Source organism: Phalaenopsis equestris, unplaced genomic scaffold (assembly GCF_001263595.1).
Source record: "Phalaenopsis equestris unplaced genomic scaffold, ASM126359v1 Scaffold000834, whole genome shotgun sequence".
NCBI classification, from domain to species: domain Eukaryota; kingdom Viridiplantae; phylum Streptophyta; class Magnoliopsida; order Asparagales; family Orchidaceae; genus Phalaenopsis; species Phalaenopsis equestris.
Window position 1 is genome coordinate 228,539 of NW_018165274.1, and position 16,020 is coordinate 244,558.

General features: G+C 36.5%; 1 protein-coding gene across 4 annotated transcripts in view; it reads left to right on the forward strand.

Annotated features, from left to right (window-relative positions):
• Positions 1-10,316: 10,316 nt before the first annotated feature.
• Positions 10,317-16,020, forward strand: part of LOC110031507 (MLO-like protein 13) — a 90,802-nt gene continuing 85,098 nt past the window's right edge. For all 4 annotated transcript variants that reach the window (XR_002294742.1, XM_020734732.1, XM_020734733.1 and 1 more), the window contains exon 1: positions 10,317-10,772. Coding sequence is in view for 3 of the 4 variants with exons in the window: in XM_020734732.1 (XP_020590391.1) it covers positions 10,650-10,772 (123 nt within the window). In the remaining variant the exon portion in view is untranslated. The remainder of the gene's footprint in view (positions 10,773-16,020) is intronic.

Consider the following 16,020-nt stretch of genomic DNA (forward strand, 5'->3'; position numbering starts at 1 on the left):
CCCACCAATATCAATTCACAAGCATCACAAGTTACTATAAGGGTTTTAGAAAGTTAAGCAATCTAAGCATATGGATAGAGGTACTTAATATCTTAACTTGATTTAAGACATTTTATGCTATTGGAATCCAACAAAATTTTCTAATTTTAGAAATTTAATGATGAGACAACAACAATACTAAAGACATTAATGAATCTTCAAAAAAAAAAGTAGTTAAACCACACAAAATTTTAATTTTAATGAAATTTTTAGGTGGAGACAACCTAAGATTGCTTGAACTTTAAAACAAAAAGGTTTGTTTTCAGCAATAAGAATAATAAATTCTAGATGAATCACCTCAATTTGTAAAAATAATAATAATAATAATAATGTCTAAGTTAATATATAGTTATTCTTTTCTAAGGGCTTCAAAAACTTGTCTTATGTGCTCTAGATGCTCATTCTCATTTGGTCTAAAACTAAGATATCACCTAAAATACAAAAAAAAAAAAATTATAAAGGATCTGATTATATTATTCATGGAGCTCATGAAAATACTTGGTGTGTTTAAAAGCATGGAGAGCTTCACCGACCATTCGTAGAGTTCATCGGGGGTCTTATATGCAATTTTTCACTCATCTCCTATTCAAAATTTAATTTAGTGATAATCACTTGTTAAATTAATCTTAGAGAAGACATTTTTCCCTAAGATTAAGTCCAATATGTCATGTAGTGAAGGATTAAAAAAACATATTAAATAGTAATTTTATTAATGGATCGACTATCAACACAGATCTACCACGTGCAACGTTCTTAGGGGTTAATAATGTAGGAACTATATACAGGCTACAAATTTCTTGGACAAATCTTCTCTTAAGTAAATCCTTAACTTATCTTTTTGCTCAACCTGCTTTCTATGATTCATGGACAAATCTTCTCTTAAGTAAATCCTTATCTTTTTGCTCAACCTGCTTTCTATGATTCATCTTATAACGATGATGTTTAGGAAGTTATGAACCTAGAGTTAAATCTATAGCATCCTAAATGGATCTATAAGGGCATAACTTATTTGGAAGTTCATCTAGTGAAACATTATTAAACTTAGAAAGGGGTGATGAGACCACAATAGGTATGTGCATCTCATTAGAATTAAATGCTATCTCTTTTACTTATTATAAGTGTTGGGAGGACATATCATAAAAGTTCATATTTATGGTTCTAAATTGATTGATGTTTTCATTTTAGGGTTATTGAAATGGACAAGCAACATGCATTGAAATTGGTATTATAAATGACAGATTTATCCATCCTAATGGGATTTCTTATAATTATTAGTTGAAGCTTAATACCTTTCCTTAAATTGGGTTTGGATTATAAGCAAAAGCTGATTTTATGAAGTGGTATGGTTTGCATCTTCTCCATAGGTTTGACAAGATGAGTTTAATGATCTTATTATTATGTTCAAAAATGTAAATACCTTTTTATCATAGTAAATCATATTTAAGTCATCCAAAAAAGTTCTATATAATATGACGTGAGCAAATGCGAAAGACACCCCACCAAAGTTAGTCTTCATAATTACTAATTCTTATTGGAATGAGATGCTTACTCGTAATGGATAGAGATTTATGGTTACTTAGCTAACATAAAAATATTAGGGGTGCAGTTCATCCTTGATATTGGCTACAATAATAGTGTTGTTTTAAAGGACATTTATTGTACTTTCTCCTCTATAACTAACCTACAACATCTCGTATTACAAATAAAATGTATACTAAAAATATATTTTCTTCTTCAATCATCTATTTTATTTTTTTATGGTTAAATATCTTATTAAATTTAATGGAAGTTTATTAAGGATCATCATAAGAAAGAGGCGTGTCATCATAAATTTCTTCCAAGCTTTCTTTTATAGGATTCTCAGCCTCTTCTAGAAAAAAATATTTAGGCTTTACATTAAATTTGCATATGATTTCATGACATTTAAAATTAATTTAATATTTATTATTTGTAAACCTTTTATTAGCAGAAGCTTGGGAAAATGAGTTGGGCCAGTAGGTGTAGGTTTAATGATTTGCTTATGAGATAAAGTGGAGAGATTTTGTCTATTCTAACTCAAAACAGAAGTATTTTTCTTTTGGTTTTCTACAAATAATGCATAATGGAACACTTCTTCTATGTTTTGTTGATCAAATATCCCAACTTCATTCCTAATATCCACTATAATTCTAATGACTTTTATTTTTTAGCGAGTTGACAATCATTGTTGGTATAATTGGCTCAAATAAATATTCAAATGTATTCAAGTATTTAGTTATAGTGAAAATAGTTTGTCAAATGTTCAATAATTTTCAATGCAATTTCTTATCGTGATGCCTAGGATAATATTTTATCCTTAAGAAATCTTTCATTTCAATCCAAGAGTTGTCCGCCCTAGTATCATAGTAAAAGTACATTTTTAATTATTCATATTCAAGCAAACCTGATGGCGGGTATTGGAAATTGTATTTTTGACTAGTTGCAAATTTAAATATGTGAAATCTCTATGGGGGTCCTTTAAAATGTTGGGTCCTCAGGTTTGATAATTTCTTATGATAAACTGGCGAGAGCATTCAACCCAGTTAAAAATTATCTTTTCATTGTTCTAGATGCGTGCTATAATCACTTCATGGCTCCTTTCATAGACTCATTCTATGATAAAATGTAATTGGTTATCACTAACACCTCTCAGAAAATCATCATGGAGGAGAAATGAAGTCCATGATTTTCTTGCAGTTCTTCCAAAAGATAGTGAATACAGGCTATGTCATATGAAATATATTGCTAAATCTTATTGAGAGCCCTACAAGTGACTCCCAACCCACTTATCGCTTATGTATGTGGATTTGATGCAAGAAGAGTGAGCAATATATGAGTTGTAGTACTGATACATTAAACATAACACAACAACTCTTCTTCTGTGTCTTTCTCTATCCATGTTATTCGTTGTTTATGCAACAAACACATATAAATATCATTAAATTACCTATAACCAAAAAAATGGTTTAAATAAAAAAAATTATAAAGAAACTTTGTAAATCAATCAATAAGTTGTACTGCTTGTAAATACATCTTTATAAAGAATGAAAAAGATAGTGTCCAAGAAAGAAAACCAAACCATAATGAACGTAACATAAATGATGTCCCCATGAAAAAAAAACATATATTAAATGTCCAACAAATAAAATGAAATTCATGCACTCCAGATATCATGAAAATAATGTAAATAATTGACCTTACAATCAAGGGTCATCGTCATAAAGAACTCTCTTTGGGTCGGTCTTTTAGCAACTTCATAAAGAACAGGTTCAATGACATGTCCTCGTAAAATTTTGGAGTTGCTTCCAAAATTTGCATTACTTGCTGGTGTATAAAACAACTAAGTTTGAAATTTGACTTATAATGAAAACACCTTCTTTTTTTTTCTTTTTCTCAACCATACGATACTCAGATTGACTAGTTGATTCAACTTCATTGAGGTCAGGGCTGAGGTCTTCATTGGAGCCAACAGTTAGCTCGACATCCACATGCTCATCAAGCCTAATGAACCCTCTCTCACTGAGGGCCCATGTATGATCCCACCAAACATGCAATTCAACTTTTCTTCAAGCTTATTTTCAATGTCACCGAACTTAATTTTTTTAGCATTTTGAATGACCTATAACTTAGTGGATTTTTCTTATGACGTAATTGCAAAAATAAATAATTTGTAAGGTATCCCACCATTCTTCTGAAGCATCGATAGTTCGCCATGCCTGTCAATCCTAGCTTCTACTCTTTTTCATATTTTTCAGTCATTCTTTAACTATCCCACTTGTTTTTTAATTGCATTCTATCGTATTCCTTTCCTTGCTCTCCCTGATTTTTTTTATTATATTTTACCAGCCCTCCTTGTTAAAATAGATGGTTGGACTATTTCTTAATTCCACCTCTTTAAGACAGAGATCACAAAATATTAGTTTTACATTTTTATCCCACATAAAATATGAAACATTTTTATCCCACATAAAAGATGAACCAATTTCTTTCTTCTTGACCATAACGATACTAGCAAGAAAAGAACCAAACAACATAAATGAGTAGCAAAGAAAACACAAAGTGTCATTTAAAATACCACAACTTGAAAATGTAACTGAAAAGAAACATTACAATAAACAACCAACACCACCAATATAACCACCACTAAGCTATTAAAAAAAATCACCAACATCCAAACATACCACCAACCACTGCTAAGACCACCACCATCATGTCACAAAAAAACCACAATCGATAACCACAAACACCATCATCACCATGTCAACAAAAGACCATCACCAACATCCACACACACCACCCTCATGACACAAATAAACTATCACTAACAATGCCACTACAAACACCACCACCAACATCACCGCCACCATGTCACCAAAAAACTACCACCAACATCCACACACACAATCAACACCACCACCAACACCATCACCACCATGACATAAAAAATCCACCCCTACATCCAAACACACCACCAAAATCACTGCCAACAACACCACCACCATGACGCAATATCACCACCATGACACAACATCACGGTGAACAACAATATCACCATAACACAAAAAAAAACCATCACCCACACCACCAGTACAAACATCACCACCAACATATCATTGTTAAATCTGATAAAAAGGGCAAAACATCAAAAAGAACCAAACCTACAAGTAGAGCAGTATAACATTGCAAGTATGATCAAATGGAACCAGAAACAAAATAGAGCAAAGAACTCCAACTGAGCGAACCACATCGGGCAAAAAAAAAACATCTTTCTAGAGGCCAATAAATTGCAAAAGCTGAATCACATATCACATGGACCAAAAAACAAAAGATAAGGGTGATACCATAAATCACATAGGGCCTCAATTTGTACCATTCGAACACAGAACATATATACAAGCCACACATATAATGATAAATGTTGGAAATCGCAAAAGGGTTGTTGGCATCAATTTTTGAATGTCACGAGTGTAAGGTATCCGCCTGCATGACTAGGGATAGTCTACGGTTTGTCTTTAACATCCGGTAGTTGAGCACCCACCCAGGACCTTTCGGCGTGTGTGGAGGGGCACGTAGCTAAGGTCATTCCACCAGGCTTTGGCTTTCGCTTAGACGAAGGCCGACCGACAATTTGCATGTCAGACGACTCAGATTGGGTTGACATATATTATTCGTCGCGCCACGCACGAAATTAACTTACATTTACTCGATCACAACAAAGTTGTCTACATGACCCCAGACGATGAAATGGACCGTGCTAACGTGTCCGAAACATCAATTTTACTTGGGAAGGACACCCATTTCACCACGACTTCACGGGCGAGCTTTAAATACACAAATTATTATGATACTTTCCTTTTGTGCACGATATCCAACACATAAACCTTCCTCCTGTGCCACATCCAACCTGCACCGGAGCTTTTCCCTCACTGTCGACGCCTCCTAGGCGTGCTTCCCAACAACAAGCTACTGCCCTTGCCGGTGGCTGGAGACCGTCAGTCATCTTCCTTGTTGAAGCATTCCTTCGGGTCGGTGTTCAGTCTTCGTGGCTTGGAGTGGCGACAGTCACGTCATATAGAGAATCGTCCAACCTCTTGTCGTGAAGGTATGTTTTGGGTCATATTTTTCTATGCCAAAATTATTTATTTTGGGTACTTTGCATATCTCACCGATTCTTGTCTCTCTTGCCCTCCCTATCTCCTATTCTCCTCGTTGCATGGCTCCTTGCGAGGCACATCGGTGCATGGACCAGACGTTGATGGCCTGGAGCAAGCAAAGAGAACGAGCATGCAACCTTCGTGGTAATGAGATCCCCTAAACTCCTAGCTAGCCCTAGGTTTAGTGGTGTTCAGGCGTGTTAGTTTGATAACCCACACGGGGAGCATGCGCCGAAATGGGTCGGCGTGACGACGTGCCTGCGTGATGGATTGTTGCTTTTCCTAGAGCTAGCCTTTATGTTAGGACTTCCTATGTAACCAAACACCTCTCATAGAGCCGAGTGTCTCCCCTTGTTGTGAGCCTTAGCATAAGTCCTGATGGGTCAGAGTCCCTCACTCCCCTTCTCACTCCCCTTGCTCACTCCCCTTGCTTTGGGTTCCCCAGCTTTACTTGGAGAAGTTGGGAGGTCAGACTTGGTAAAGCAAGAGAAGTTTTGTAGCAGTATCTCTTCGCAAAGTCTTTAGGAGTTCACAAAATATGAAAAGTTTTGTAGCTAGTCCACTTCGTGATGCCGTAGAGAGTTTCCCCCTCGGAGATCCGAGGAGAAACTCCCCACATTTTCTCACCAAAACAAGAGGCGGCAGTGCGTGCTGCATATCCAAGGGTCTAAAAGGGTCTAAACCTTAAGTTTTCCAGGTGAGGTCGTTAGCACGAGCATGACTCGTTATCATCTGTGGTCATATGCACCTCATTATTTGAATGTGCATGTCTTGCATGTTATATATTGTATGTCATATATCGCACTTGCACGTACACTCTGCACCTTGCGTTTGCACTTGCACCTTGCACCTTGCATTTACACGTTGCACTTGTTGTATCTTGCACTTGCACTTGCGCTTGTACCACTTGTGCCTCGGTTGGCTATCCCTAACCGGTCATATCACTTGTGTTTGAGCCGGCTACCACGGTCGGTTGGCACAACACTTTGGCTTGACCAGATGCTCCATCTTGATGGACCGACCACTTGCTCCTTTGCATGTTGTGTATGTGCATGTACATGTTTGTATGCATGATCGATATCATCTACTTTAGTTGCATTATTTTAGGTCACTATCTTACCGGTATACCCTTTTTTCGGGTCATTGCCGCTACGTCATGCTTACCTCCTAGTGACTGTCTTACCGGTATACCCTCTTTTCAGGCTCCTGCCGCCACGACACGCCTACCCCCTACCGCCGGGTCACTGCCTTATTGGTATACCCTCTTTTTGGGCTCATGCCGTCACAACATGCACACCTTCGGATCACTGCCTTATTGACATGCCTTCTTTTTGAGCCGCTGTCACCACGACATGCCCACTTCGGGTCACAGACTTACCGACATACCCTCTTTTAAAGCCCCAGCCGCTACGACATGCTCATTCCTACGAGTCACTGCCTTCACGACATACTATTTATCACTACTTATATGTTTTGATTTTCTTGCATTTGCATTTGTATGTTTGCATCGATAGCGAGTCAGGTTCGTTAGGAGAGTGACCCCGCGTTGGTCTAGTTGGTCGCGATACCTTAACGAGCATTTCTTGCGGGGTTGATCCCAATGAGCAATGCGAGTTAAGTCATCAAGATTGACGCGAGTATGACTGTGCTAAACATCTAATAAATCTAACTCGTGTCACCCCTCTTCGTGACGCCCTTTAGATCCTTCAAATCTTTAGGATGGGGCCGGTATGACGACCCCGTCAAAGTCATACTATACCCAGACTTACCCCGCAATTAGATACTAGGTTGACGCATTTTTTGTTAGATGGTGTGCTAGGCTAGGATTTATGACTAGGTAGTTTTTTTTTATGTCTGGTTATTGTTCTCTGCTGGTTTGGTTGTCCTAGTCAGACTTTTTTTTTTGCATTAGCTTGTGGTGTGACTGCATGTTGCATATGTTTGGTAGTGCGTTAGAGCATCCTTCTACAGGGAGCCATGCTTATTTATATGCACACACACAAGTACCGCTATTGGGGGAGCAAGTAATGATTTCTGACCTTTTTGCTTGCAGGTGCTATTAGCTCCCCAACCTTTAAGGCATGACTCATGATACGTTATTTGCATGTGAGCTTTCCCGCTGACACTTATTTTCATGTAGGATTGAGTCTTTTCTTTTTTCTATGTATTTTTAGAGACTAGGAGTCCTGTAGTAGAAATGAGAGGGCACAATTTCTGATGCATTAGGCACGAGAACCACGTGGAGGGGACCAGGAGCAGATGCTCGCACCCCGTAGCTTAATTCTCCATTTTATATTGATTTATAGAATTAGGATCGGGCATGTATATGCGAAGTCCGACCGCCTTTTTATTTTCTAAGATATGCTGCCGACCTATCAGCACCGACCTGTTTATTATTTTGATTTGACTTGTTTTGCTTTTTGCATCATATTGCATGTTTGCACTTGCATGTGTTTTCTTTGTTTCTTTCTGTTTTCTTTCTGTGTTTTATCTAGGATTTCACGATATAACATAGGCTCATTTTAGGACTTAAATTTTTAATTTTCTACAAAAATCTTAAATAAAATATTCAAGATAATTAAAATTTAGGATTAAAATATTCAGGATTTAAAAATTGCAACATTTACTTTCCCACATATATTAATAAGGCCTCCACAATACTTATGGCCGCTCTAGATAACTGCATTCATATTTGCATGTCCCGAGGAGGAGTCACTGTACTTCTCCAACCTGACTGGTCCAACATACTTTCATATATGTGGTTGTTTAGTGTGCGTGGGGTGTTAGAAGGCTCCTCGATCCAGACGGGGTGTAAGCCCTGTTGTTTGGAGTGTTTCCAGCTTTGTAGCTAAACCTCCCATTCTTTTCTTTCCCGAGGCATTCTCACCATTTCGGTAGGAATAAGTTCCACCTCTTAGAGCTTCAACTTATAATTACAGGATAGAATTTCTTTACTTTGACCTTAGGACTACCGAGGTTCTCGTGGATGAGGCAATTCGCAGATTGCTAACCGGGGTTCTCAAGACGTGTTAGGTCGACTACCTTCACGACCAGGTAGACTTAGGATCCTAGTAACTATGGATGACGAGTTTGTGGTACCCCTACCCAGTTACCTCTACCTTTTAAGATCAATATACCTTCCTTTTTGTTGAGCCCCTTTGAGTCCTATCGCTCCTTAACTTCGTTGATATCACCTTGATGACCTGATACTGATGAACCGTCGTCCATTTGGGATACGACGATTTGTCCTCTGCCATTATGACCTGGACATGCTTTGACATGTTGGGATATCCCCATCATGATGATTTAGGTTATTTCATGGGCCCCGTGTGCCGATGAGCCGCTACCCATTCCGGATGTGAGAGACTCTCTCTTTGCCGATGACTTAGCTTTAGCTTTGAAGCATTGAGACTGTTCCCACACACAATCACCTTCATTTGATTGTTTATACCCTAGGTTTATGATAATATGAAGCGAAACTCCTTTTATCGAGAGTATTCTTGGGTATCCCCCAAGATGTAATCAACCAGTAGGAACACGTTCCTCTAGAGTGCTCTTGACCCCATAACAGGTACATACACCTGACTCTCTGGTTATGGGTAGTCTATGTAGATACTTCTTTCGTGGATATTGGTTTAAGGTGCCTCCGACCGATCTTTTTGGGAGGACATTCTTGACATATCCTTACGAGGTTTATCGAACTTTGACTCTCACGTTTTACTTTTTCTCTTGTTTGTCTATTTTTCGTATGTCCCTTCTTATTCAGTTCCTCTCATCTTTGAATCATTAATATGATTCGAGAGGGAGATTTATTCGAATGGAGAAAGTATACGACGATCGACAGACTGACGACTCCTTTTAAAATAAAAAGGAAAAAAAAATGAACGGAAACAAGGGTTAACATAGAATCCTTCCAACATAGACCATAGAGCAAAGGGCATACACGAGCAATGTAATAAATGCCATAAAACACAGATAGAGCAAACACATAAATTGCAAAGAGCAAGCCAGATAAGACAAACCTCAATATCAGAATCGAGAATATTAACGTCAACAGTATAGGGTAGATAATACCGTAAGGGGATATAGGAAAGTGCCACTGGAACCGGAGACCGAAGCGATGGGAGGAAGGAAAGAGAAGAGAGATGCCACCAAAACCGCCGGTCGGAGTTAGGGTGAAGATGAGAAAGGAGCTAGGGCAAAGATATAATAGATAAACATGATAACAACAAAAGGGGAACACGAACAAAATATGAGGGCACGAAAGATATTTTTTGTGAATAAAATATGGGCTACGGGGTTGAACTCACGGTCCATGTTTACATATGATTATCCTAAAAAACTGCAACACCATCCTTTCAAAACACCTTTTTTTGCGTTCAGGCGCTACATCCCAACTAAAAATCTGCCCCAAACATACTCTAAGAAGAGCAAGCAGCCGAACATTAGATAACTTGCTCCCTTCTAAATTTTTTTGAACTAGTCTCCTGTATTTAATATAAATTATTAAAATTATTTTTTTTTGAAAATTGGTAATATTCGGAATGCTATCTATGTAAAAAGCGCAAAATAAAAATATTCTCTTCAATCTATTGAAGATAGGTCATTAAGGAGTAAGGCCAATACCCAAACCAACCTCCACACGCATTCAACTTCTGCGGGAAACCCTTCTCCCACAGCCTAAGCATCGGCTTCCTCCCTGTCAATGGATGAGAAAGGAAAATCAACTTTCCACCATACCAGGAAAGGGACTGACGCCCATGGAATGCCGTCTGTTTTCTCCTCCAATATCCATTTCTTTCTCGCCGCGCCAATCTTCTTCCAGTGCCAAATCGCAATTACATATTCGTTTCTTGAGTCGGAGTAGATCCTGACATCGTACCTTTCTGCTTTGCTTTTAATGGGCTCTGAGTTGGAGAACTCCGAGGTTGGAAAGAAATGGCTTCCATTGAGGATTCAGAGACGCTCGAGTACACGGCGACTTGGGTTGTGGCCCTCGTTTGCACCATTATCGTTGTTGTATCGCTTTTAGCGGAGCGCTTCCTCCATTATCTTGGGAAGGTAACTCTTATGGCTCTACTGGCTCATTCAATCAGTAGTGGAACAAAGCACTCTTTTCATTTTTGATGAATTGTGAACTTTATTTACTGTGAGATTGCAACACTTGCTGTTTGCTAATTAAGTTCGTGTATATTAGGTTGATAAGCATGTTGAAGGGTTATTTCGCTTAATGCTATTTTGTTAAGATTCTTATTCATCAAATGCAATTCATTTTATTCAAAATAATTTTACTCGAGTAATGCAATTATCCATGGATTGCTCTAAAAAGATTATAATATTCTTTTTTGGTCATTTATTTTAGATATCAGATAGTCTAACATCTAGTTGTATGTATATTTGGCTAATTTTTGAATGTTTTCAGAATTTGATGTCAATGCCATTTTAAGAAATTGTTATTGAAATGCGCCCTAAAACAAAATACTTATATACTAATGATATAACATTGTATAAGAGATTTTAGCGAACTAAATAACTCTTATATTGTGATTTTCTAGGGAAATTAGTCAAAACTATTTATAGTTTACCTTTTTATGGAATTGCCGAATTTCTAAATTTGGTTGATAAGTTCACCTTGTTTTAATTATTTTCTTAAGAATTGACACTAAATACGTAGTATTATGATGTAAAAAAAATATTTATCTTTTCTTGATTTTCCTTTTTCATGTGATCACCTCCGTAGATGCTAAGATTTAACCAGTAAGTTTAAACAATTTAGAGTTACCATCGAGCTTCCTGGCGGTTATCCATTGAGATGGATCTCAATGGGATCCCACTTATGCAATCTCTTAGTTGGGACCCAATTTTATCTTAGTTTTCTTATTAGGTTGACCAACTTGAGTCTTTCAATACAAGCTAGTACGATTATGGTGCACTCAACCTAAGTTTAATTATTGGGTTGAATGCAACCCAATTATTTTTTGGGTGCAACCTTTTCAAGCATTTGTCTTAGATTGTTGCAATCGAGATATTCTATCTACGTTGGGTTTCGTGCATTTTCTAGTTGGTTGCAAATGCATTTGCTTATAAGAACTTCGGTATTTTACTTTGAGTTTGGGTGTAGCTTAGGCATTTGTTTTTATTTTGGCTATCATTATTTGCAAACGAAAGAAATTTTAGGCATGTTCATATAAATATTAAAAATGCTATCCATTTTCATTTTTGGGGCAAACTTAAGGTGGAGTTTACAAATTCTCAAACTTTTATGATTGAGTTCTTTCCAATCGTCTTTTTTAAAATGGGCAGGTATCTGGCTGTAATTTAATGAAATGATAGTGTTTATAGTGGGGAAGCTCCAAAATCAAATTTGTAACTTTCTAGAGATAATGTCAAGTGGGATGCCATTATGAAGCAATATCATAGCGTTGGTTTTCTCTTAAATTATAATTCAAATAATCCTATAGGGGCTGTTTTGCAGCAAGTATTTTAAACACATGAGATTTGAAAATGTAAATTAAAATAAATTCATTGTATCCTTTTTTTGTTGTTGTTGTTTGGTTGCATGTAAAACAAATGCATGAGAATGATTTTCTTTGTTTGGTTGAGCATAAAATTTAGAGTCTATTACACCATTAAATTTTGTGGTAAGATTACCTCGTTCAAAATAATAAAAAAACGAAAAGCAATATCATAGGGGCTGTTTGTTTGCAAGTATTTTAATACATGAATTTTTTAGAATGAAGAGGAAAATAAGTTCATTGTATTCTAAATTTTTTTTGCTGTTTGGTTGCATGTAAAGCAAATGCATGAAAATTATTTTCTTTGTTTGGTTGAATGAAAAATTAAGTGCCTATTACACCATTGAATTTACTGGTAAGATTACCAACTTCAAAATAATCAAACAACAAAAGCAATATTGTAATAAATAATATAGAAAGGTAGTATGGCTCGTTGTAGAAAATAGGTAAATAATCTAACTGTAAATGAATTTCACCATCTTTTACACTACAATAAACTTCTAATTTAAGAGGACTCGACTGCATATTAGTTTTCAATTTTAAAAACTACTTTAAGAACCACGATAAGTAGAGTTGCTCACAAAAATACACATTAGATATTTTAAAAATACTGGTTATTTTAACTAGGAAAAAACTTTTAATTTAATTATCTAACAAAATTTCTTATATATTGTGACCTATTTGAAGTTGCAAATTGACGCTCTCACAATACATCTCTTCATTCATTTGCTCTTTCTCAACAGTGAATAAAAGACCTCCTCAACAGTGAATAAAAAATATAAACAAAAAATTTGTTGACGCTCTCTCTGCAATCTTTACATCTATACTAACATAAACCTAAAGTGATGCAGAGTAGAAGGCAATATAGGTAGAGAGGAAGCTGCAGTTTTGATTCAATGATAGTTTCTTTTACAAAAGTTGAGAGCATTGCTTAACATTTTGATTAAAAAAAATTAAGAAACACTCTTTGGCTAAGCGTGCTCGCGCATTTGACTTCCAATGACCTATAGAAGCAGGAAAAAACTGTGTATAATAGCAAAAACTTGTGACTTCTAGTAGAAATGCACTAAATTTTCGTGAAGGCTATCTGGGCAATTCAACAACACATTTTCAAACTAAATGCATGAATCCGGAGGAAACTAAAAAATAAAAACTGATAACAACATCATAAGGTTGTCAAAAAAGAACAAGCAACTACTACTCATCATCAACTACTAACTAAAGTAATATGATCCCACATGTACATATCTAAATTCTCATTTACTTTGTAAGGCAGCACCATCTTTTGGAAAGAACTTCAATAAGCCTAAAAGAATATTAGCATCATATAAAAGTTAACACATCAAAATTTTCATGTTGCACATAATTTTACTTATACATGTGATTTGTACTCATCATATTTCTTCACAATCATCTTTCTCTGCTCATCACAAGAGATGATTTCTTTTTCCAATTTTGAATGTGACTCAACACACTTCTTTGTTGACACATTTGATTCAAGAATCCCTACTGAATTGGCCATTGTGAGCTCGCTACCCGCAATACTTGCTTGGGAATGTATCGGGATTGCGGTGTCTTGTGATTCAGACGCTCCCACATCATTCTCTCGGGTTATTAGAGGCTTCTTTCTCTTCTTTGGAAACACTCGAATCCTATTGTTTGATGTACTTTCCCACAAAATATCTATGGAGATTTTCAAAATTGTAGTTCAACACTATTGTATGATTATCTATCTGTGGGTGCATTGTTGAACTGAATGAGAACTTAATACCTGGATTATGTTATAGAATCTTTTAGAAATAACTAAAAAATTTCTAAAATGATTACATGTTTGACTTCCTCTAATAGTGGCAACTTAGGAGATAGACTATAGGTCTAAAAGCTTGGCATCATCTTAGCAAAGACTGTCTTGTGTCTGGTATCAGTTCTTTCATTTCACTAGCTTCTAACATCACTAAGGCCGGTCCCACTGGCACCTCCTTGATGATAGGACACTAAAGGTCTTGTTAATGTTAAGTATTCATCACTATTGACTCCGTCAATGACAGAAATAAAATATACTTCCTATCTTCGATAAATGTGTAAGTTTTTTATGATTTTCATGAAGTAAACTCCGATCATACTTCCATGGGCATAATATCACATCAAACTTAATCCTGAAACTTGTATCCAATTACAAATTTATCGAGTATCTCTTATCAATATCGATCTTATTTATCTTCAACTAATTTAAGGAATATGATTGAGAATGCTTCTGGGTAGTGAGACTCAACCTATCCCCCATTTGTGTTTATACTGCATTTTCACAACTCCCTTTATTGATAATGAGATTGCATGCTTTTTCTTTCACGGTGTAATAGGTGCAAAATATATTGTGATAGAGCCACTGTTGCTCTCTCATAGCCCCAGTGCGATGGATCTATTGAATTACTAACATCTCTTCTTCGTCAGTTGGAAGTAGATACTCTTCATTTGCATTAGCGCCTTCTCATATATCTCTTATATCACTATCTATATTTTTCATTGTTCCCTACTCAATGAATGAGATCATTTTCCTATTCAGGCAATTGGATGCAATGTACCCAAAATGGTGGCATTCGAAGAACTTCTTTGTTAGGATAAATTTGGCAGTTTTGGTGTTCTCCACCTTTTTTCCAATTTGGACTAATTTCTCCTTTGGAGAGGCCAACTTGTGTGCTCCAATGAGTGTACTCTTGCTATCTAATCCTAGAATTGAGTTGTCTGTAGAGTGTGGGGGTCAACTAGTGACAATGTTGCTTCTCCATTTTTAAGGCTAAGGTTTGTACATTAAGTAGGGATCAATTTGGCTGTAGCTACATCACAATATTGATAGTTGACTTTGGGCATCCTAGTTACCTTATCACGGTGTACTTCTTGGGTTCCATCAATTCACATTTCAACATGAATTAATCAAATTCAATGGTTTATTTTTCCGCAAAAGAATCTCTCTAACGCAATTTATGAAGTTTTGTGAACATATCCCGTCGATACTATAGGGGAATATATTTGTGCTGCATCTACCTTTTCTTCTTAAACAATTGATAATCTTACTCTTTTTGATACTATTCTATGGCTTCGAGAAGGTTTTTATGAATTGCGTTTTGCGGGAAGGTGGTTGTGGAATGACAAGGAAATGAAAATGTGTGGGGTTGACGACATTTGGAAGGGGATAGGCATTGATCGGTGGATTTCCCTATTGAAAAACAAGAAAGAGGGCTCCTAAACGACAAGGTATGAAGGTCAAGGAGGATCCAACACCTATTCCTGAGCAAGATAAAACACACCACTTACAAAAGGAAATAATTCAATACTCTGAGGAGCATAAAATAGAGAACATCTCCCAAAATAATAACAATAACCAAAAGTCTATACAACCAAATATAACAACATATAAATAGTCCCTCAATAATAATAAAAAAAAACTTAAGTCTAGTTCAGGAATATTAGAAATTTAGGCCCTATAAAGATCGACAACAACAATAGGCAATAAATCTTCCATTCAATGTGGAATAGAACAAAATTTCATTTTTCACATTTGCGAGATCACGTAAATCGTGAAATCCCGTAATTCCCACATTGGTGGGATCACATGATCATAGGAGAATCGTGAAATCCCACAGTTCCCACATTGGTGGGATCACATGATCATAGGATCCCACGTCGCTTCTTTCGCTTGCGTTTGCCCTCCATCATGCATTCCCATCGCATCTTACATCATTCTCCTTGAGTAGGAGAAGTTTAGTTTTCTTCACTAGAAGCTTCAGGAAGCGATA